Below are 26,154 nucleotides of genomic sequence, written 5' to 3' on the forward strand. Positions count from 1 at the left end.
CGCCATCCATTGCTCGCAATTGGTGCCTGTATCATACCCGTCACGTTTATGGGTTCGTTTGAAAATGTTTTGAGTTCCTGGGGAGGCGCTATCATTAGCCAACGAGCAAGAGGAGAATTTTCCGCGATCTCCGAAGCAAGAGACTTGGGTAAAATACTGCATACACTGCCTGAATCAATGAGAAGTCCAACGTGGCTATTACCAATTTCTAAGATGGTGTTCTTTGGTTCGATCTGTATTGCGTTACTTGCGATGCTAGCGACCATATTGTCATCTGAGCTATCGTAGTCTGATTCGCATTGCGGGTTATAATTCATATTTTGTATGGCGTTTACCGTTTGGTCACTTGGAGTTTCTTCAACAGAGTTAACATTAGATCGGGTGGGTTTATTTGATGACGACTTCGGTTTCCTGCACACTCGCGAAAAATTGTTTTGGAGACCACAGTTATTGCAAGTCTTGCCTGTCGCAATATAATTGACTTTATGATTAACTGACCAAGTTAAACCACAGTTTCTGCAGAGTTGATTTGGTGATCGAGTAAAACTAGATGTAGTCGGCCGTTGATTCGGTGGTCGAAAAGATCGTTGAGGAATTACTGCATTAACTTGCGGAGCAGATTTCGAATTTGTAATTTGTAGTTGGTTTCTTTGACCTAATTCCATATTTATGGCCAAACGCAATGCTTGGGCTGGTTCTAGAGTTTCTCGCAACAATTCCCGTTGAATTTCCGGATCTAACAGATTTGCAATAAAAAAGTCTCTGATAAGAGTATCTTCTTGACTCCCGAGCTCAAAATTATCAGAAAGTTCTTTCAATTTTCCAAAGAAATGTTCGATAGACTCTCCTCTTGTCTGTTTTGTGGTAAGAAGTACGTACCTATCGAATGTGATATTGCGCTGACGAATAAATAATGCTTCCATGATTGTCCAAAGTTCTGCTGTTGAGAGACTGTCCATCTTGAGGTGTGGGTTTTGGCTACAAACACTTCGACGTCTTTCAGTGCCCAAACTGAGATATAGCATTGACACAGTCTTTCGATCGGCATGTGCCCATGGTTTGTCTCCGCACATTATTCCTATCTCCAGTTGTCTCTGACACCGATTTTCCCAATTCATTTTTGATTGAGCGTTCCTCGCCAATCTTTCCCTCTCCGACTGTGCCGATGACCCTGTTATCGTATCCTCATAGATCGGTTCAACTGGTAGTTGCACTGTTTCGGGTTTTGGTTCCAATAAAGTGTCTAGTGTAATATTTTCCTTCGCAAGAAGAGCTAACTTGGCCTGCATCTGCCACTTTTCCCATTTCAGCGGAGAGTCTACACTATGTTTATCCCAAAATGGCTCAATGCCAAGTGGGGTCCGCTTCTGAGCTTCTGACTGCGCCATGTCGTAGGCAAGTGGGATTGCGCACTTGGTCTTGAGTCGCGAGTGGCGTTTATGTTTTATGTCCTACTTGCGCGGCGAGTGCGCTTTACACAATTTTCTAAATGAATCCGCTTAGCGAATCGCTTGGTGATTATTCGTCTACTTTACTTGATCCGTAAAGACAGTTAATGAAGAATAAGTTAAATTGAGCAATTGTACGCGAAGTGCAAATTAAGAGAATGAAAATTAAGGCAACTGGTATTCCAGAAGTCATAACAAACGTGAACAATAATTTCCCGCTATGGGAGATGGGAACAACAGACTAGCATGTGAAATAACATTGACTTGTACACATGCCCCTCAGGAATAAGTACACTAAATAAATTGAGTACATCGTATAATAAATTTACTGCACTGAATTAATTTATGATGTATGACAGAATACTATATGTAATGTTTCAAATTTTTTTTGTCCATTTTTTGTGAAGAGAATCTGTTATTTGTCAGCTCTTTGGAGACTGACCGGTGGATTTTTGAGTCAACTTAGAAAATTCTTCTCGTTTGGACAATCAAATTGGTTTATGCTTTTAGTATTCAGTATTTAACATGCATCTACGTCAACGTTTAGCAGCAAAAACATTGTGTAGAGATGATTTGAACAAAAAATGTTTAAAGTGTTCGTTGTGGTAGCTATCGCTTAACATATGTTTCACCTTTTACCAAAAACGCATCGATACGAAAATTGAATCTGGTTGCTTTTGTTGGTTGTTGGTCGAAAATCACAATTTTCGCTGTGGATCGGAGATCATTTCACTATTGATTTCTCATGATGCTCAAAGATGCCGACCTTGTTTTTTAAATTTTTAAGTAAAGAATTATTTCCGACTGTCTCCATCAAAACTTACTAAAAATGGTAACATCACTTTACTCCATTTTTTAGAGCAATTCATCACTTCAAGTCACTTGCAGGCTTGTTTTCTAACTTAAAAAATGCGATGGACTTGAAGAATTGAACTTATAATATTTTACATGCGGATGTATCAGTTTATATATCATTGCAAAGTTATTGGAGAAACTTATCGAAAATTATTTAAGCAACTTGGCAGATCTGACCACGCGTGTGTTCAAATACATCTGCCTTAATCTTTTTCAAGATGCTACTTCAAACGCGTTAAATTATCATTACCGATTTCTAAAGTATTTATGTATTCAACAAATCTAGTTTTAAGTAATAACCTTCGTCATCCTTTAGCGTAGTCTTTCAGATTTTCATTTGCAAATTTTTGCTTTCTGGGACTTTTTTGGACGCCTGCCCAATTAATGCATTGAAATGTATTATAATTTACTGTTTGTTGATCTGTAAATCGAAATGGTTTCGACAACGCTTTTTTAGATATAATGGAATACTCCTAGTTTTTAAATTTGAGAATCAGTCCGTCATTAAATGTCCTAAAAACGTCAATGAGTTTCTGTTGGGTATACTTATTTTTTTCACAAATATTTCAAAGTTGCGATATAAGGTTCTATTTTGATTTTAAATAGCCTTTTTGAGGTTAGTATTGCAAAAAGGATTTCATCAAAGATTTTTGTTTAAACAAAATTTATGTATGTTGAAGTTGGATTGGTGGAAAATGTAATTATTTCAATATAAAAATAGAAATAAGCTGAGCAAAAAACTCACAAATTAAGCTGAAAAAAATTGCTTACCAAAAATCCTTTTAGCATACCACAGTGCAGTCAGTTGGCCATTTTTCTCTACACTTTGCGAGCAGTATTTTTCAAAAACACTTTTTAGAGGTAATATTTTGTGGTTGAATGGACTCTTTCAGGAAGTCAGGAAGAGGCTTGATAAAATATTGATTTTTCGACAAATACAACCCAATTACAAACAATGATATTCTCTTTTACATATTCCATAAAAAATGGATAAGGATTTCCAAAAAATGAAGTCGAAATCTAGGACGAAAACTCTTTAAGTTTCAGCTGTATACACAAGACAGACACTGGCTGTTCCAAAATACAAAATGCCAGCTTCGCTCTTTTTTTTCAAAATCCTTGCAATTATCTACATTTTAACTCTCTTCATTTACCTCCAGTCATACCGGCTAGATTTTTCGTATCGGGAAGATTTTAAAATTAAAAATCTCAGCACAAAAGCTGAGGGTAATGACTTTTGGAGAAGATTTTTGTGAATCTATCAACAGCTGATAATAGCGTCCTGAATCCTTGAATCAAGTTTTTGCCCAATGTTGCAGAGGTTTGTCAAAGCGTTTTATTACAAAAGATTTTCCGAGTCTTTCTATCTCAGAAAAATAATTCAATTTGCTTTCCTTTTTGTATTTCTTTTAAATAATTTTTCTGTCTGTGTCTAGGTAAATCTGGACGGGTCTATGCTCGTATATTAGGTGTCTGTTATTCATTTTTGTTTTCTGGCTGATTGTATCGACGCGTTTTGATAATATTGTTTGAATTGTTTTCTTTAAAATGAAACCTGACCAAAGTGTATTTTAACAAAAAAATTATAGAAAACCTCCTTTTATAAAAGAAGTGGTCAATTTTCCTAATTGGCTCAATTTGAACTGCCCGTTCTGGAGCCATACATAGCTAAATTTTATGGTGTTTGAGCAAAGACAACAAATTTTAAATAAATGCATTTGCACTCGAAGAATGAAGTAAGCATACTCGCTGCTTCGATTACCAATGAGCGTTGAACTTTTTAAACAATTGCACTTTACATTTCCTCCTTGCTTCCTGTTTTACTTCATGTATTGGTATTTTTGGGGGTATACTCCAGAAGCAACCCCTGTAACTGTTTTTTATATTTTTTAACAACAGTCGATTTAAGTGATGCAAAAAGGTTGTTTTCTCGGAACGCCTCTACATATGCTAAATTTATACAATGCCCGACTTTTCACTTTATTTGTTCGGTAGTCTGTACTGAATAGAAATAACACATGTTTGTCTCAGACCAGGGATCAAAGTTTCCGGGATTTTAAATGTTATCGCATTAGTCTAGTCATAAGTCGAGCACCTGTTATCGAATAACCGTCAAAAAAGAATCACTTTTGAATTTATCCTATTTACTTTTGTTCTCTGTATCATATATTATGCCCTATTAACTTAAAAAACAATTCACACAAGTGTGAACAACTTGTAGTTTTAAGGAATCTTTCTGAGAATTCTTAAATCTTGGTAATTATTCCTTTCAAGCAATTACAGACCATTCTTCAATCACAGAGAATAAAATATACAAAGTTCTTCAATAAAATATACAAAGTTTGAACAGAATTCGAATTCTAATCAGCAAAAATATTTTCCTATTCTTCTCAAAAGCTCCGTCTCTTTATCTTTATCTGTATCTCCTGAATTAATATTGTGAGTTAGTTATCTAGTCTTTGTTTTTTTTGCAACAAGTAAATTAAAATTATAACCATACGGTTAAAAATACTTGAAAAAAATACTTCAAATCATTCAAACAAACTAAAATAATAAACATCAATTTCTTAAACAATTACATTATAAAATTTTCTTCCGATTGTTTTCTTCCTGCAAATAAAAATAACTTTTAAGAGCTCCTACGTTACTATTAAAGGAAATTTTTTCATTTTAAGAGAGCAAGAAATCATTCAACGTTTTCTTAAAAACGTTTTCATTTTTTGCCAACCAAAGCCAACTGTGGTAACTTATTTCATTTTTGTACGCATTGAAGAACAATCGAATTCATTCTAAAGCTGGTTTTGACATTCTGTCTAATTTTGAATTGCTGTGTTCGAGTATCTCGATGAAGACTCGGATACCCGTGAAATTTTTCAGAAATTTTAGGCCTGGCTATATCATAATGAAATTTGATTAGCGACATTTTTGCTATTATTAGTTCAGCTGTTAGTGTCTTTGTCTGCATTAGCAGATCTCTTGCTTTGTCCTACTTTTTGCGTAGAAAGCACACCTTTATACTCCAGTTAATCTCGGTTAAGGCGTTTTAGGTTTTTTTCAGATAAATTCTGAAAAAGGAATGCCGAAAATGATAGAAATGATAGGTGTGAAAGCACAAGTGATTTTAGAAGAAAAATGCGCGCGCTCAGGTTAATTTGATGTCTTATTAGGTATATTGATCTTATAGCATGAGCCATCTTTTTTAAGGTTTTGTTCAGCAGCTCATCGAAACTAAGATTCCTGTCAATTTGAATACCAAGATATCTGCAACTTTTTTGTGTTGTGAGAACTTCGTTTTCGTAAAAAATAGATCCGTAATCAGAATTAACTTTTAAAAACTTAACTAGTTTTTTACTCTTGGTGTTGTAATTCGAAATAGCTCTTCAATTTAACGAAGTAATGTTTTACACTCCTCTTTAATTGAGTCAGTCAAATTGACTCTTTTAATTTAAAAAAGATCGACAATTTTCTCTAATAAACATATTAATAAAATGCGAATGGCAAAGAGGCAATGTGCAGTTAGGAATATATCATCCTTATGTATTTTTCTAAATATATATATATATATATATATATATATATATATATATATATTAAATTAGTTATTTAATGAACTTTTAATTACATTAATAAAGCGAGCTTAAGATTTGTATGCACAATTTTTTATTTTAATTGGGTTGCACACCGATTGTGTGCGTTGCAATTTCAAGATGTGTCGAAAAGACAATTTTTTCTGTTCATGAGTTGAACTGATGAGATTTTTGCTATAAACGAAGATTCCATAAAGAGATGTCAAAGTAGTAAATTCATTTTTAATTGGGTGGGCTCAATTTAGAAAGTTACAGATTGGTCGAAAGGACTCCCAGTAGACCCGGCAGCAGTTTGAGAGGAGCTACAACACCCACCCCATTTAACAACCCACTGGGCAACTTCAGCACTAGCACCAGTACCACCACTATCATCGGCATCAACAACATAAGGTAAACTTTGCATCTGAAAAGAACCCAGTTTGACTACAATAAAAATAAAATATCCCAGTGATCATACAGGATCCTTTAAAATGATAAAATTCGTGAAATTTCCAATAATTGTCCGCAAACACAAACTTGACTTCACCCAGACAACCCACTCCCGAGTCGACTTCGAAAGGTTACCTTGCGCAATCTTGCAATTAACCATTCTTCTTGCACGAGTCTTGCAAAATAGTCATTCATCTTGCAATTTTTTAGAATATTAATAGCAATTCATTGCCATTTTTTCAAGAATCTTCCAAGATCCTAAAAGATAAATGACTGGTTTCGTCTGCGGCTTTTACATCTCAACCCTCTATACCCCCCCCCCCCCTATTTGTACGTTGTAATTTAAACCATGGTAGTCTGCTATATAACAGCAAGTAAATCGCAAAATTGTATTTTGCAAGCGGGCTATAAAAGGGGAGGGGGGAAATTGGATTGCAGAATGAAGTCGGAGACCCAACCATTTTTATGTTAAAAATTATTTCAGTGAAACAACCATCACGAATTCGACACGTTCAACTGACATAATGAGCACTGGGTCGAAACAGGACACAATTAGTCGCAACAACTCTTCGGTGAAATTGTCACCAGCTGAGCGGGTAGCTGAGGACACAGTGAGGGCTGCCTCTTTTGCAGCTGGGCTCAAAGATTTAGAGACAAATGCATTTGCCCTGGACCGCACTATAGACCAAAATGGCGGGATCAACTCGACTCCGGATTATAACAGACAACAATCAAACAAGGTCTAAGAAATTACAAAAAGTTACCGGAAACCATAAAGCAGTTTAGCTAAATCTTAGCTTACCTTTATTTAATCTTAATTAACCAAAATACTTGCAAATTAACTGAAAATTACCTGAAAAGTTAAGTCAGCACCTGCTGGAATTTCAACGTAGCGTGTTTCCTTGAGTTTACCCTCATAAAAGATTTACGTACACCGCATACCTTGATCAATTTAATTCCGCTCTTCGAGCTCGACCAAAAACGTGTTTAACTATGTGAACTTTTTTTGGGTCTTTCCCGTCTTAGCCCCCACGAAATTATAGCCCCTTTATGGTACAATTAGCTTGATTGGGGGAGCTATACGTTACATGACCACTAAGCTGGGAGAGCGCTTTAATGGGAAAGACCCCTCCCCTTTTTCTTCATTCAATTTTGCATTGTCTATTGTCCGATGAATTGATAAATGAAATCTAGACGATTTTTCTGCAGCTGGTTGGAGCTCACTTCAAATAAACGAATCGATGATATTTGTAGGAAGCATGGCAGAATTAACAAAGCAATAACGATGCAAATATTAAACAGGTTCCAGTGGAAAAATTTGGTCAATTTTTCAAATGAGGAAATTAATTATAACGAAATCTAGAATGCTCAAGATTTCGTTCATTCTATAATATTCTGTTTTGAATATTCTGCAGCTGACTAGAGATCATTTTAAATAAATTAATCGATGATAATTTTAGGACATATAGCAGAATTAACACAGCAATAACGATTAGCATTGAATTTTTGTTCCAATCTTACCGAAATGTGGGAAGATCTATAGACCCATAGACTAAAATTTTCCGTCTGCCTATTTCGACCAATAGTTCACGATACTTCACGTTAAAGCTGCATTTGGTTTTATTAGAAAGCCCGGTAAAGCAGAATGATTTGATTTAAAGGTTCTCTGAAAAATGATATATTGAGTTCTCCGATTTTGAAATTTTTTAACGCAAACTTTGTCGCTTTAGAAGACTCTTTTTTATCAATTTTCAGCGGTTTTTAGCTCGTATATATCATTTTTTAAAAAAATTTCTGACTATATTTATTTTTAAAGTGTGGCTGATTTGTCTGGCTTGATGGACATTTTCTATATTTGGAAAATATTGCGCTAACATAGTTCAGCTTGAGATTTTTTGCCGATAAGGCAGTTAATATGATCTAAATTGATTTCTCTGTTGACAAACACTATCATAAATCTTAAATGTAGCATTGAATTTAATTGAAGAAGGTACACTTGAACTTTGTTTTCTCGCTAAATGGTTCCCATATATTTTCCTTCAAGTTTAAATCCATCCTGTATAGCTTTTTGGCATTTTGCATATTTTTCTAGCCATTTTTAGATCCTTCTCTTCATTCAGTCTTTTTTCTCGTGATTTTGATTCTAGATTGACTCAATTAACATCAAGATAAGGCAAAAACTTTTAAATTTTTTGCTAATTTTCTCTGAATTTTTCAAATTCAAAAGCATAACTTTGCTATCATTTAAAAAAAATTGTTACATAAAAAATTTTCAGTTAAAATTTTTTTTAAATCACTAACTATACTAAACGATATAAACGGAATAGTTCAATAGTTTTGCTGAAAAATTTGAAACAGGCGTTTAGATCCTCAGAAGTGAGACAAATTTGTCAAACTCTTAACCAAAAAATTGCCAACTACTGATCACGACAGTCATTAAAAAAGATAGTCTTATTGTCCTTCTTCTTGTATTACTATCTATACTTTGCCTTTTTACTAAAAAAAAACCAGAAAATTGTTCGTAGTAAATCGACATTTGTTAAACAAGTTTTTGTGCACATTAATTATATTTAACAATATTCATTGTTATTAAACCCATAAGAATTAGTTGATAATTTTAGGAGTATTAGCAGAATTAGCAAAGCCAAAACGGTCAGCCGTGAATTTTTGTTATAATCTCACCTAAAGGTAGAAAGGTCTATGGACCAGTAGACTGAAATTTTTCATCTGCCTCTTTCGACCAATATTTCACGATACTTCACGTTAAAGCTGCATTTGTTGTTTTTAGAAAACCCGATAATGCAGAATGATTTGATTTAAAGGTTTTCTAAAGAAAGGATGTGTTAGGGTTTCCGTTTTTTTCCGTTTCCGATATGTTAAGGTTTCGTATTTTTAACATAAAATTCGTCACTTTAGACGACACCTTTTTTATCAATTTTCAGCTGATTTTTTATTTGTTTCTTTTATATTATTTTTTTAAACTTCTGACTGTATTTATTTTCGAAGCGCTGCTGATTTGTCTGGCTTGACGGACATTTTCTATAAATGGCAATTACTATGATGACACAGTTCACCTTGAGATTTTTTGCCGATAAGGCAATGAATATGATCTAGATTGGTTTCTCTGTTGACAAACACTATCATAAATCTTAATTGTAGCGCTGAATTTAATTGGAGAAAATACACTTGAACTTCTGTTTTCTCCTTTAATGTTTTCATTCTTGTTGTCAGACATCCTGTTTAAATTTTTGACGTTTTTCATAGTTTTCTAGCATTTTTTTTGCGCAACTTTGTCTTCATTCAATCATTTTTTCAGTGGTTTTGATTCTAGACTTACTCCGTTATCATGAAGACAAGACAAAATTATTTTAGTTTTTTTGCAAATTCTGGCTGAATTTTCAAATTAAAAGCAAAAAGCCGCTGTCACTTTTTAAAATTTTTGTTATTTAGTAGTTTTTTAGTTTAAATGATTGTAATCGCAAACTCTATTAATCGATGTAAATAGAACAGTTTAATACTTTGGGGAAAATTTTACAAAAAGCGTTTAAATACTCAGAGATGAGACAAATTGACCAATTTTTTAACCGAAGATTGACCAACTAATGATCACTACAGCCTTTAAAAGAGACAGTCTCTTTGCCTTCTTCTGTTACTAATTATAATTAATCACTTTACATAAAATAATTGTTCACATGACACTGACATTTGGGTTTCATTTTTTAGTGCACAATAACTATTGTTCAGAGGATTCATTTTCAGTAAACATGTAAAAATGAATTTATATATATATATATATATATATATATATATATATATATATATATATATGTATACTTTAATATATATATATATATATATATATATATATATAAATATATATATATATATATATAAATATGTACGTACATATATGTATATATATATATATAAGTTTGTGTGTGTGTCAGTACACACATATATATATATATATATATATATATATATAAATATATATATATTTATATATATATATATATATGTACATGTATATACATATAATATAAATACGTATATATATATATATATATATATATATATATATATTTATAAATATAAGTCAATGTATATATATATATATATAAACATATATGTATATATATATATATGTTAATTTGTATATATATATATATATATATATATATATGTATATATATATATATATATATATATATATATTTATATATATATATACTTATTTATTTTTATATATGTATATTTATATATATATATATATATATATATATACATACAAATTCAAATGTATTTTTTTCTGCTGATCTTTTTTATATATTCTTTTTGCGCAAAATTACTTTGAACCGATTTCAGCCAAATCAAACAATCTTACAATGAAAACAAATAAATTGTTGAAGATTTAAAACTTCCACCCGGATCAGTTTTGATTCTTGAATTTTTAGTTTCCAAAACATGCTGAACGCCCACAAGCCTGTGTAGTGAAAGAAAAAACGATGCCAACCAAATGTATCAAACTTTATCACTGATATCAAGAAAAGAGAGCCTCACTTTTTTAAATAAAAAAAGATTGTCAAGTTTTCGGTTGTTTTAGATTGTTTTTGGAAGACGTGTTTCGTTGATGGAGTATTTAGTAGCTTTTATCAGCTAAAAATTGTGTACATGTTTTATTTGAAATAAACAGCGATAACGAAAAATTAAAAGAAGTTCATGAAAAAAAAACATGTTATTTTCTTGATGTTGTGTTTTGTAACTTCCTTTTTTGATGGCTATTAAATCAATCCGGGTTAACCAGAGATGAGTTCAAATAAAATTTTGTTTCAAAATGATCAATCATGCGGAAAAAATTCAACTGTTTCGAAATAGTTCGCAGTTAACTTGTTTATTTGTTTTTTTCTGGTTTTTGTGTTAAAAAAAACGAGCAATCAATTCACACTAATTCGAGAGTTGTCAAGTACTTCTAATGGTTTTGATAGCAAATGAAGAGTGATTAAATTATTAACAAGTTGATGTCAAAAATTTGATTTTTGCTTATCAGTTTTACTATCTTATCGTTTTCCGAGTTTTTGAGTTATAATCTATTTGTCACCAAAATTTTATCAGGTAACCTTGTGAAAAAATTGTCACCGAAATGCCTGCTCTCAACGTTTTCTCAGCTCTTTCGTGTTTGACTTAGCAGACGTTTCTGGTACTTGTGTTTCAAAGTCTAAATTTACGCACTGATTTTCTCTGCCTTTAGTTAAATACAGTTAAAAATACAGTTTATGAGTAGACCAGTGCACGTTTTTTAAAAAAATCTCAAACATGTAAATTAGAATAACCACGAGGGTAAAGTTACATGTTGAAATATTAAAAATCAGAAGTACCCTCACACCTTTCCTTTTAATAACTAAATAATAACTAAGGTTCGGTTTCTGGTTTTTGTGAATTGTTTTAATACAATGAACTTTTAAAGCCTTCAATTTCAGAGTCTGAATCAGAGTCTGAATCAGAGGATTTTAGAGCTAAATGCGACATGAACAGAGTCTGAATGAGTACTGATATGTTTCTGAGAATCATTCTGATTCAGTACTGAATTACTCTGAAAGTAATGTTCGGGGAGCCAGCAATATTTGAGAAACGTCATAACTATTGTGAATTTTAGTCTGGAGGTGGAACAGAAGTTGGTCGGAGGTCAACCAGAGAGGAGAATGACCCGCCTGCCGTTATTGAGGCAGAACAATGCAACACAATATACTCCGGGGGCACCTCTAACCCATCCACCTTCACAGGTGATGATAACTATCGTGTTTGACGATCAGGGTTATACGACATTTTACCCAATGCTAATATACCCAATGCCATTATACCCAATGCCATTATACCCAATGCAACTAAACCCAATGCAATTCCGTTCAAAAATTCTACTACAAATTAGCAGTCGCTTTTGCACGTATGTTTTAACATAATCAAGCGGATAATTTAATCCCATGTTCGATTGTGATAGTTTCATATCAAGTCCTCACGGGCCCTTGAGGTATGACCATAGCCAATGAGTTTGTTAACAAATACGTGTAATAGCAACTGATAATTTGTAGTCGGGTGACATTGGGTATATTGGAATTGAGTATTATGGAAATTGGTAAAAATTTCCTGACACCGGTGATCAGTTAAGGTAACAAATGCCTGCAAGTAAGTAAACACCAAGCTGTTACATTTACCATGAGCTAACAACACTTGTGTTTTTTATTGTAATAAAGCTCACCTAAGCCCATGCATTTTTCTGTAGCGTGAATCGGTCAAAAAAATCAAAACTGTGTTTGTAAATCAATTCCTAGAGCATTAAAAAGCGCTGTAAATGCTTCGCCAAAGATTGTTATATTTCTTATTTTGCATGATTGTTATTAGATTATTGCAGGATTAGAACCACGCATCACTGGGGCCATAATGTTTGACCTAAAAAGAAGAATTTTGAAACCATGGGACAGAATGCAATTGTAAGGGTCTAGAAAAAACGACCCACGGAAAAAACTAACTTAATTTTGGATGTGAATTAAACCCCCAAAGAAATAAACCCCTACGTAATAAAAGCCTCACGGAATAAATCCCGATTTTAATAAAATATTGTCTGGATAATTTGGTTGGTTGTGAAAGTTTCATATCAAGTCCTACGTGCCAAGTCCTGTCTGCCCAAACGGGCCAAACCAAAATGCGCAGCTCCATAATAGTCATGTAGAGGTTCATTTCGAGATGAGGGTTTTTTTCCTATCTAAACTTAATTGCGTGTAATCTCCTTGGTTTTTTGGAGGCCGTCATTGTAGACATATATAGTTAAAATGGCTATAAAAGGGAGGAAAGGTTATTGGAGTACATGGCCAATCAAAAAGACAGTTTCTGAAAAGAGTAACTTATGTTAAAAAATCCATACTGGGCAACGAAGACGGAAACAGAGATAACAATTAAAAATTGTTCCTAAATTATGCCGCTGGAAACTTCAAGACTGTAGAAAACGCTGTTAACAGCCTTGAACTGGGTATGTAACAAATACCTCGGGATCCTCATTGGGACCACTAGACGAGCGACATGATTACCCTCTTTCTCAAAATTCAAAAAATGATCAGCAACGTTTCTCTTGCTTTGACTTTTTTTCAATCTGAATTGCAGCCATTTAGATACAAGCTCTTATACAAATCAGTTATAAAGTGAAAGAGGCTTTCCAGGAGATGTCAAACGGAGGAATATCACCACAGTTAGCTCAACCAGATCAACTATAACAAATCTTACCACATCGTCGGTCCAAACACATGACGATGTTAATACCACTCCAACATGTCAATCTCTACTGCGATCTGAAAGTACATGGAAACGTATTTCTTTGAAATAACGGACTCTTTTCATGAAAACTCTATCCCGATGTTTAGCTAAACTCCCATCCAACAAATCCTTAAAGTAGTACCACTCCCGCAGCCCTTGAAAATTCAAAAACTGCTTCTATAACAGTTCTCAAGCATAAATTCCGCGCTCACTCGGAATCTGCTACCAACGTTCATAAACTAGATTAAGCACAGATCGTTTCTTTCAAAAAAGAAAAGCACTCTAACTGTGCGAATAGCACTTTTCAATCACTAGCAGCCAACAAACTAGTTGTCTGATGAGACTATTCCCCATTCATAATTTATCGGGTTTAACAATTGGCTCAATTAATATGATTCATCTTTTAAAACCACCAGCTGCCAGTTAAATGCATTTAATCACAGAAAACAACATTATGAGCAGTAAAACATGAGGATGTCACAGCTGTACCCTTCCGCATTCTTGTTACGAGAGAACTGAAAACTCCAATGAAACTGAAGGAACTTCATACTCAAGGGAAGCCCCTTGTCTTTTGCTACCAGAAACTCTGGAACTGAATATACCAAATTTACTGATTCCCTTTTTTAAAATAACTTGCTAATTTGTCATCTTCCTTATTCGCATCAGTAACAGTTTCTCCTAAGTTTATTTTAATTTTTCTGAGTTCTTAAGATCTTTCAACAGAGTCGGTGTAGACTAAAATATGAAAATGAGAAATGGAAAATAGTTACAAGACACTTTCGAGAAAACAGTGATTGATTCTATGTTTGAGTTAGTTAAGAATGAGGTCTGTGATAACTTTACAATTTTTTTGTCAAAATTCTAGTTTTTTCTAGTAGTTAGGATTTGGTTTTAATTCCGAATTAATCATGGGTGCTTTAGAATTATACGTGGTTTTAAATAAGATCCACCACTTCAAGTTAAGATCTCTTCGGATTTGGACATGAAAGAGGGTGGCTGCCCCAATGCCATCTGACGAGCGTTTGAAACATACCATTCGCCGCGCCCCTTTGGCGACAGAATCAGTGAAGCCACTCTGAGAGTAGTATTGCCTGTTGTTGACGACTTGTCTACTAAGGTTAATCTATGTAGTATGGATAAGCGAACAAAGCAGACAATTTAAACAGACAGCAATAAACTGAAGTAAATGATGGGCAATGAATCCTGCGTTTTTTTGAAGAGATGATATTTGTCTGGTTGGTTTGTGGAGTGAACAACAACAATTTTGGCTCGATAATAATTGTTTATTAGTTTTTAGGGTTCGCTAATACTCTCTTAGCATAAATTGGTTGTATTCGGATCTTGGCGCCACTTTTCTCAAAAACTACTTTGGATCTTTTCCGCCTGTGCCCCCAGTACGTTATACACCCTCAAATACAGAACTCAATACATAGTAAATCATTATGTTAAAGTTTGGCTTGTGCGTCTGTGGGATTTAAATAATACGCACCCACTAAGCTGGGGCACAAACGGAAAATATCCCCTTTTATCTGTTAGGTTCTTTCCTAATTATAATTTTAAGAGCATCAGAAAATATTGATATAACCGTCTCTGTTACTTAGGATAATAGGCTTGTGACGTTACCACTTCTCGAGTTGTATCAAAACGGATTTTTAGATATTCATTGTTTGTTTGAGTTCGAAAATCCCGCACTCGAGGTTTTTAACTTTTTGTTGCTGGTTTTGATTCTGTTTAATAGAGCAACTTCGATTTCGAGTTTCGTACCAAGTGATAATTCCTCTCTAAGTTGATAAAATGAGTACCAAGTACGTTAATTTGTGGCTCCTGTTACGAGATAGGTTCTAGCAGGAAAAATGTCGCAGTGTACGTTTAGATTCAAGTGTATTTTTTATTAAAATATTAAACCACATACTTGTTTTATTTTTTTCACCTTGATACGAGATAAGTCCATCGATTAGTTTTTTTCCCGTAGAGCAACTTTCTTGAGTTTTGTTCATCATTGCTCTTCAGTAAGAAAATGATCAAGTAATGCATTATTCGAACAAGCTATGTATACTCGTTGTTCAACTGAACTTTATTATCAAAAGGCGGTAGGTAGCATAGCCGTAAAAATAATGGACGAATGTCAAAAAACAGCAGGTTTAGCACCTCTCTCGCCCGATTTTTGGCTATCATTTTCCCTCGTCGGCAAAACGAAGGATGATTTTGAAAGCTGAAGAGCTTTCAAAATGGAAACATGATACATACTGATGTAAAAAAAAAGCTGAAATGAGATGAAATGAAAAAAACGAATAATTGAATCTCAATTGTACATACCTGTGGCTGGTGTTACATTAAACTTTATGGGAGAGAATTTAATGGACACGTTTTTATATGGCAGACTTTATCTTGATAATGAATGAATCTGAGGAAAGGAAATTTGCTTTTTAGGAACTGAGATTTTGCCTATTGAGACCTGGAATTTCGAGAATATGCCTTTACCACCGTGGATTAAAATTTTTGTTTTAGTCAGCATACGCGAACTAATACGCTATTTGCACTGGCTCGGTAATGTGCGTACGCGCATAATGTTCCGAAAGCGCTCATCCACATTCTTGACTTAACTGGCTACCAATTGATGAAGAGATGTCTATATTAAAAATATCGTAGCAAAATCAAACTCGCATCAGAAAAGACCTAAGCAAAACAAATTACCCTATACATCAATAGAAAAGATATGGAACCTGTCCTCAATCGACTCGGTAAAAGGTCGACAAAAAGAGCTAAAAGGCGCGAAATTCAAAAATAAATTTCTATTTTTGAAAACAATCAATTTCAAACCGATTAAAATTATTAGACATTAAATAACAAATCACTGAAATGTTTATTTATATCTTCGTATGAAAAAATTTAGACCTGTCATTATCCAGTGTACCTCATACGATTACAAAAAGAAAGACAAATACCGGCAAAATTAAATATTTTTGTGCAAAAATGGCAGTGAAACAGATAAAACCAAAAACTTGTCACTAAGAACATTAAAATTGTTTAATTGCACAAAATTGGACTGAAAATCAAAGTTATAAGTTTTAAAGAAAACAAAAGTCCTTCTAAAAGTAAAAATACATAAAAATCTCAATTATTTTGTGAAATCTCGTAGTAACAGTAGACACACGGCCTAGAAACAAATGGTTCAATCTAAAACTTTTATTAAGATTAAATTTTACCTCATTACAAACTGTTTGTGACCTGTCGTTACACAGACTAAGCTTCAAATCGACTGACAAAAATTTAAAAATGGCGAAGCTCAAAAATCCAAATCTGTTTTTGAAAACAAGTGTTTTCAAAAACCATAACAGACATGAGACGTCAAATAAAAAGATGGATTAAGTTACAACCCCTCAGGAAACCAATTAGGCATAATCTTAATGAGACTTAGTCACAAGGAGACTACAAAATGGCAACAAATACCGGCAGAAATCAAAATTTCACAAATAATTTAAAGACACCACGGTGTTCAGGGCACTATTTTTATAAGATGTTATCTGTAAGAACTGTGAATCATCACTTGCTTCTCATTTGAACATCAAAAGGTCTTCCTTATAAAAGATTACAGAGAAATGACAACAAAAAAGAAACCCAAAAACTGAGCAGCATATAAATCCCTTAAAGTTTTTTTTATAAGAAATTGAATGCGCGAAGCCATCAGTCAATACATATAACCAACACAGAAAAAAGTTTAAATCAACAAAACTAATTCAAAACCTCCATTAGTGAGCTTCAGTTACACGATGACGCCAAAGAGAGCAAAATGTGACAGTTGAAAATTTCTTTTTTTTAATTTAATTTGAAAACCATTAAAACAAATAGCTGTAAACTAAAGTCTTAAAATAGATTCAGTTATACGTCTTAGGGAAGCAATTAGGACATACCATTAAGAGGTGAATGTCGGACAAAAATTAGAAAGACAGAAAGAGGCAAAAACGGAAACGAATCCACTAAATTTTGCCTGAGAATTGTGCCTAATCCCAGAAGCCTTAACTATTCTACAAAAACATTCAACATATTCAGATGCATCTCTATTCAGTGCTGTGCATTTTCTCAACAATGTTTTGCTTCAACTGGAAATGCCAATAAGGTGGTTATTCGACAAGGAAACAAAATGAAGCTATAATATATGCATTTAAGCTCAAAAATCGAAAGCAAAAATTGAAAACCAAGAAAAAATTAGAAATATAAAAAAATGCTAAATTTAATCAATTATAACTTACAGGAATTTGGTTACCGCCTGTTTTTACTTTCTTGAGATTACGCCAGAAGTTGAAAAAAATAAGTTAAAAAAGTGACAAATTTAAAATATTAATCGACAATTTCTTAAAATAAATATATTTGAAGCCATAAGAGACATTAGATAACAACTGTGACCATTGTCTAGGTTCAATTTTACATAATAAGAAAGCCCATTGGATCTTTGATTGGGGACACTAAGTCATCGGACTACAAAAAGTATTACAAATGAAAGCAAAACATAAGAATTTCATAAAATTTTACGTAAACCTTTACTCAGAGCCTTAAAAACCATGAGCTTTAGTCCGATAAATAATTTATGTTCAATGGGCTCAATTTTGCAAATATTTTTTGTCGATAATTGAGCCCTGATTTAGGTGTCATGGCAATATTTTACATAAAATGTTTAAAAGCGGAAATGTTTTGAAAGAAAAGCTGTGTCCCATTAAAATCTAAAATTCATTTTTCCGTAAGGGTCCATGGTGAGATCAACATCAGCCCTGATTTTGCTGCACTGAGAAAATACTCAATTGTTGAAGGTGTTGCGAAGTAGATCAATTTGTAAACAAAATTAATTACATCAAAAATAAACAATGCATGTTGTATAATTATCCAGTTTAAAGTTGCGTAAACTGGAAAAATTATAATTCTAAAAGACTCTTAAAGCCACAGGGAATGCAACTAACTTTCTTTCTGAGCTTGCGAAAAAAATAAGTGCAATTAAGTTGTCTACTTCAGGCAAATTTGAAGAAAACTGTCTAAAAAACATATTTCGTCTTATTTTTGACAACAAACAATTCTGAAATTTGAGAAATTTAGCATAAATTCTAACCAAAATACTCGAACAATTCAGTAGCCCTCCTCTATCATTAACGATAAAATCAATCCCACTACTGTTGGTAATTTTAACATATTTTAGCAATATTGACAAAAATTTGATCAAAAAACGGAAAACGTGAATAAAAACAATTGAATATGGTCTCCTATTCACAAAACGTCCATAACTCCCTGTAAAAAGCGAATATCAAAAACATCTTTTTAATTCCATGCTCTACGCTAGATGGGCTTTCTAATACCACTCATAACTCTCTACGATGATTATATCGATCGGCCAAAATTGACTGAATAAAAAAACTCATTTGAGTATATAGTTCCACCACTAAAGTGGGTCGGAGCAATAGAAGGGGGGGAGGGGAGGGGGTAGTCATCACAATCAATACGTACCATTATAAGGGTGTAAACATGCCAATTATAGATGATTATTTTCCACCTGTTTTGAAAATGGGGGCAGTACCTAAATTTATATATTGCTGAATGTTTCTGTTAAAAGGGGGAAATTTTTGATTTGTTTCAGACAAGACACCCATTCATCGAGAAACCGATTTCGACTCCTCATCTGAAACTAGCAAACCAAAAGGCCCTTGTTGTTCATGCACCATCCTATGACGTCACCATCATCACTTGATGACGTCACGGCCACCAAACGCTAATCTAATCATATCGACTCTTTTTTTCCTCTGAAAATGTTTTTTAATAAAAAAAAATTACGGACAAAAGAGAAAAGAGATGCTTTAACAAACTGCCTTTAATGAAAAATGACAAATCCTCCGACTTGAAAATAAATTTATGATTTGTTCACTGTTACCGCTGCCAATTATTAACTAAATAGGTTTTTACCATTATAGCCCCACCACAAGATTATAAACCCCATTACGATATGACTACCATGCTTGGGGGAGCCATAAGCTATTTGAATACTAAGCGGGGGGGGGGGGGGGTGGGTGGAGGCTACATTGGGGAAGACCCAGTAAATGATAAAGTCGCTTAATTAAATTGAAACGTTAAATAAAGGCTCGTTTTTCAAATAAATACTGGAACCAATAAGGCCGCGTACAGTACAATATGGGCTCTTTAAACATTAATTTTGGGCGTTAAGCTTGATGATTTCGTTATAAAGAGAAACGGCATGACATTTTGAAATTTCAAACGAGCAAACAAAAAAGACTGTTGGAATATAGTTTGTTCTTTAACTGCGATAAAACGCATTTATTGTTTCAATTCGAGTTGAAATTTTCACTCAATGATAATTTTTCCATTGTCTCGGCCCAAAATTATCAATTAATTCAGAAACAGTTTGTTAAATGCCTGCTCTATTTTTTAATTTAAAAAACAGAAAAAATTGTTTACGAATCGCTGTGTCATTTGATTGAAAAAAGGTAATGAAAGTCAGAAGCAGAAAAGGTTCGTTGATTTTAAAGATGGAAATTTTTCCATCAGAGTTTGAAGAAAGTACGCATAAACAACAAATAGAATCTTTAAAACAGCGTCGCTTATACAAAACAAATGTATTTCGCTTATACAAAACAAACGCTTATATAAAACGAATGCAGCAACTTTAGACGTATAAAATGATTTCTGAGCCGCATGAGTAAAATTTCTTTTGATTGAACATGAAAAATTGCTCTCATTCATAAAGCAAGTGAATCATTTGGTTTGCATGAGGGAGGTAACCCTATCCGGTTCGCCATTTTTTTCAGTTTTGAGATTTTTTCTCAACAACTGGAAATGAATTACGTCTTATGAAGGATGGCAATTCGATATGTCATTTTGACATTTAAAATCGGCATCTCCTTTCCGTGACAACCCAGGTTGAGGTCCCAGACGGAAAGTTGATATGTCCAGACCCAGATGAACGCACGACGGGGGTGTCGTGCGTTCAAATTTACATGGTCTGGAAACAAGGAAAAACGCACGAAAGTCTGGACATGAACGCACGAATAGTCTGGTGAACGCACGAAAGTCTGATCATGAACGCACGAATAGTCTGGTGAACGCACGAAAGTCTGATCATGAACGCACGAATAGTCTGGTGAACGCACGAAAGTCTGATCATGAACGCACGCATAGTCTGGTGAACGCACGAAAGTCTGTTCATGAACGCACGAATAGTCTGGTGAACGCACGAAAGTCTGATCATGAACGCACGAAGGTCTGGAAATGAACGCACATAATTTTTTTGTGCGTTCATCAGACTTAAGCGCGTTCATGTCCAGACTTTCGTGCGATCATGATCAGACTTTCGTGCGTTCACCAGACTATTCGTGCGTTCATGATCAGACAAAAAACTAACCTTTCATGCTTGTAGATGCCCATTGAAGATGAAGACGCCAGAGGGTTCCATCAGTCCACAAATCCACATATAAAGTCTTTTTTTACGTGAGGTACATGAACATCTTTATACTAATAGTAGACATTAGCCTTTTTTTGCTAGCGTGAGCAAAATTCAAGGTGTCTATCTATCATTATTAAGAATAAAATGAACTTCTAATCAGGATTTTTTGATAAGACTTTTTTTTGACACTCATTCAAGAAAGCTGAAATCAACATAAACATATATCATACATCATAAACACACATCATAGACTCAAAACAAAAGACCGAAGTGAGAGACGAGCGAGACAACGCGAGAGGCGAGCGAGAAAACGCGAGACGAGCGAGAGACGAGCGAGAGAACGCGAGACCTGAGCGAGAGACGAGCGAGAGACGAACGAGAGACTAAAACAGGGGCTGGACATAGGCACTTTCCGTCTGGGACGATCTGGACGTATCGACTTTCGGTCTGGCACCTCAACCTGGGAAACATTAGCGTGGTTGATATTAACTTTTTTATTGTTCCCACAATTTTCCGGATTGGGGGAATATTTATGTGAGGCAGGCTTTAATTCTTCGGTTAATTTTCTCATTTTTTGTTTCAAAACCACCTGTTTTTTGTCGGTTTATCGTGCATCTAACTTTTCTAACACGATGTTCTCTAGCTCAAAAAAATTGATTCAACTAACGCAACAGAGAAGTCAACAAATTGCGATTCATAACAAAATAAAGCAAAGACAATTTTAAATGAACAGAAAAGTTGAATGTAATTTTCATGATCACCTCTCTTTTCCAATTCACTGTAACAAAAATTAACCTACAAACTGTCCGTTTTTTTTTGTGCGAAGTTGCAATTATTAATCGAAATAAAAGATCTGTAGATGTCGAGATTCAAAAAAGATATGCGTGAATATTCTGCAAAATTGGAAAATTTTATCAAAATTTTGAGCTTCCGATTTTATGCTAAAATGGCTTTTTAATTTTCGTTAGATCTGCAACAGCAAAGGCTTCATTTTATTCCGAAAACAAAAAAGACACAAATCTTGATATTTTCCTCAAATTGTTCTTTTTTTTATCTCAATGATTAATTTGGAATTGAAAATTAGTTTTTTCGCGGTTCAGTTTTTAACATCAGGTTTTTGCAACTAAAGTTAAGTTTTTTAGCATCAGATACTTAAATCAAAACATTTGCATCTGAGATTTTAATCGTTCCAATTTTATCCTTAAAAACTCACTTAAAAACTAACATTATGTGCTGAACTTCCATTTCATCAATCAATGTTGAAATCAAACGTGTTCAGATTAATTATACTTTCTTCAATTGTCAGCAAGCATCAAGAAACTAAGATAAGGTCGGGAATTGGAGAGAAACATGCACATTTTTGTCATCCACATTGTGGAATTCATTTCTAATATATTTGATTCTGTACTCTAACTCAGAACGAAAAAAAAAACAAATTTAAAATAAATTAAAAAAAAACTCAACTTCAGACCAGAATTTTTTAAAGTTTGAATTCAAGTTTAATGAATTTGAATTTAAGTCTGCAATTTCAATTTTGTAGAACTTCTGTTTGAAACTTCTTTTCTATTATGCAAAAATATTCAATAAATAGAAGAAGTATGGAGTGCATGAATCACGACGCTCGAAGCAAAGAGTCACGACGCTCGAAGTGGTTATTTACCTATAAGTATTTACCTAAATAAAAATTATAAAACTATATATTTAGTAATTATATACTATATGTATAAATTTTGTACTAAGCATATAATTCTTCGAAATGATCTACTTCTGGCGACTCAAAAACATTAAAATCAAATTTATATTTTTTTCTGTAAAGTTATTATTTCGTTTTGGTGAAAACGTTTTTGAAAAATTTTCAACACCCGAAGATTTTCAGAAAATAATATTTAAAATAATTGATAAATTTTTACTGAGTTAAAGAGTTAGTTCCAAAAATTGTATCGTAAGTTTAACGAGAGATTTTTCAATCTCGAAAGGTCTATAAGGAAATTAAACTGTTCAGTTTCAGAATCAGACAACAACATCTTATATAATGCAAGTATCAGTTTTCTTACGTTTTTTGAATTTTCTGGTTCAGTAATACCAAGCGCCACGCATTTATTATAAACTAAAGGGAATTCTCTTCTAAAGCTTTGTTTCGTCTCTATTCTTAAAAATTAATCTGATTCAAGGTTTCAATAGGACTCAATTAAACATAATTTTCAAGGTGCACAATTTTGTAAGTTTTTTGCGTGCACATATAGAAGTTCAGTTCGATAATATAACTCAACCAGTGAAGCCGCCAGGTAGTGGTGAAGAATTTTTAAAGCTCTTTGACGTGAAACTATGGTGCTAAAACAGCGAAGGAACACTTTCTCCGGGCAGAAAGCATAAAGGCATAAACCAAACTTTAATCATAAAGCTTTAAATGTCAGTTTTTTTCAATGAAATCAGCTATTTTTAAAATTCAACCCATGTCGGAGCTCACTCTTGGATTTTTTGGCCTCAACAATAGCGCTCACTTGTTTTTCTTCTCTTGAAAGTGTTCACATTGATCTCACAAACGTGATCTGACCTGGTGCTTACTTCATTCCGACGACCTAGCAGTAATTTTGCCATATCAATTTCCAGATAATTGCCAATTTACTTAGGATTCTCAAAAAAAATTTTTCTTCTCCAATAACAAACATCTTTAAAATTTGCCAAAGACAAAAAATCAAAACCAGGATGAAATAATTCTTTATTGAATCATAGATTGAAATACAAACAAAGAAATTGTGGTGAAACTTTCTAATGATATTGAAACACCTAGGGAACTTTTTTCAAAAAAGATTCATAATGTGTTCAAAAAGCTAACACTTAAAGAGGAAAATTGACGCTCACCGCATTACTATAAATATAAGCAAAAACGAAGAATAAACTTGGAAATGTCTCCCCTAATGCACTATACTTTCTTAAAATATGACCTCAAGTAACTGCTACAGAAACTCATGGCAAAAAAGTGTTATGCTTTTAAAAATCAACATCTTTTCATAGAGCTTTAAATATTAAGCATTTTTTAATCATAAAGCTCTCTTTTTCATATTTCTTTTCAATGAACACAGCTATTTTTAAAATTCAACCCAAGTCGGAGCTCTCTATTGGATTTTTTGGCCTCAACGATAACGCTCATTTGTTTTTCTTCTCTTGAAAGTGTTTACATTTATCTCACAAACCTGATCTGAGCTGGTGCATATTTTAATTCGACAACCAAGCAGTATTTTTGCCATATCAATTTCAAGATAATTGCCAACTTACTTAGGCTCTGCAACTGATTGTTTGTTTTTTAACATGATTGGAAAAAGAACAGCAACAATTACAGAGGATATCTAGTAAAAGTCCAACTCATTATGATGGGAAGATTTTGTCAAAACAAATGTGTTAATTGGGATGAAAAGAATTACGAAACCAGCACAGCCACCATTTTTGTTGTAGTATTCAGCAAACCAATCTATTAAAAACATAAATTAAGTTATTTAATCTCTTATTTAGTTGGGTTTATAGTATCAATTGCAAATTTTTAAATACCAACTTTTTATTAAACAATGTTAAACAAATCTATGGTCTCAATCAACTCTACTTTGCTTTATTAGACATTAGAAGAAAATTTGTCTGAAAAATTGGGAACATCGTGCAAGCGAGTGCGGGGCAGAGTCCGATTTGGATCAACCTTTCCAACAAAGGGCTTAATTTATGCTCTAGATTGCTTTTTTTCTCTAATCAATGTTTTAACCTTTATGCGCATTTCTTAAAGATGAAAAGTGTATTATAATGAAACGCATGAAGTGTGGTCTTCTTATACAAAATTTGACAAACTCAAGTTTTCGTTTTGCCTCATATATACTATAACAATCACAAAATAATTTGGTTGTATAGGGGGCGGTAGAACAAATGTTGCGCTATTATTAAATTCAAAACTCTACAAAAACGATTTAATCTCGTCCCTTCCTTTTCTTCTAACAGTTCCTAGCCATTATTAAATTCAAGTCTTTTTCTTGCATCCAGAAAACAGCCGACAACAAGTTTTTTGCGTGCACATATAAAAGTTCAGTTCGACAATAAAACCCAACCAGTGAAGCCGCCAATTAGTGGCGAAGAACTTTTAAAGCGCATTGACTTGAAACTATGTTGCTAAAACAACAAGGGAACTCTTTCTGCAAGCTTAATGCATAAAAGCATAGAGCATTTTTAATAATAAAGCTATCTTTTTCACTTTTCTTTTCAACCAAAAACATCTATTTTAAAACATCAATCAAATTCGAAAATCACATTTTTTGGCCTCAACGATAGCGCTCACTTGTTTTTCTTCTCTTGAAAGTGTTCACATTTTTCTCACAAACGTGATCTGAGCTGGTGCTTACTTCATTCCGACGACCTAGCAGTAATTTTGCCATATCAATTTCCAGATAATTGCCAATTTACTTAGGATTCTCAAAAAAAATTTTTCGTCTCCAATAACAAACATCTTTAAAATTTGCCAAAGACAAAAAAACAAAACCAGGATGAAATAATTCTTTATTGAATCATAGATTGAAATACAAACAAAGAAATTGTGGTGAAACTTTCTAATGATATTGAAACACCTAGGGAACTTTTTTCAAAAAAGATTCATAATGTGTTCAAAAAGCGAACACTTAAAGAGGAAAATTGACGCTCACCGCATTACTATAAATATAAGCAAAAACGAAGAATAAACTTGGAAATGTCTCCCCTAATGCACTATACTTTCTTAAAATATGACCTCAAGTAACTGCTACAGAAACTCATGGCAAAAAAGTGTTATACTTTTAAAAATCAACATCTTTTCATAGAGCTTTAAATATTAAGCATTTTTAATCATAAAGCTTGTTTTTTCAGATTTCTTGTCAATGAAAAGAGCTATTTTTAAAATTCAACCCAAATCGGCGCTCACTCTTGGATTTTTTGACCTCAACGATGCCGGTTTTTTGTTTTTCTCTTCTGTTAAAAGTGTTTACTTTTATCTCACAAAAGTTTTCTGAGCTGGTGCGTATTTTATTTTGACGACCGAGCAGTAATTTTGGCATATCAAATTCAAAATAATTGCCAACCTACATAG

The 26,154-nt window shown here is 33.3% G+C and overlaps 1 protein-coding gene across 1 annotated transcript in view; it reads left to right on the top strand.

The window, feature by feature from the left end:
- Window positions 1-19,396, top strand: part of LOC142341381 (uncharacterized) — a 66,032-nt gene extending 46,636 nt beyond the window's left edge. The window contains exons 10-13 of the mRNA XM_075392310.1: window positions 6,136-6,280; window positions 6,804-7,059; window positions 11,973-12,099; window positions 19,242-19,396. Of these exons, the coding sequence (XP_075248425.1) occupies window positions 6,136-6,280; window positions 6,804-7,059; window positions 11,973-12,099; window positions 19,242-19,333 (620 nt within the window). The 3' untranslated portion in view covers window positions 19,334-19,396. The remainder of the gene's footprint in view (window positions 1-6,135; window positions 6,281-6,803; window positions 7,060-11,972; window positions 12,100-19,241) is intronic.
- Window positions 19,397-26,154: the final 6,758 nt, after the last annotated feature.

The sequence above is a fragment of the Convolutriloba macropyga genome, chromosome 6 (genome assembly GCF_964194025.1).
Source record: "Convolutriloba macropyga chromosome 6, txConMacr16.3, whole genome shotgun sequence".
Classification (NCBI taxonomy): Eukaryota; Metazoa; Xenacoelomorpha; order Acoela; family Convolutidae; genus Convolutriloba; species Convolutriloba macropyga.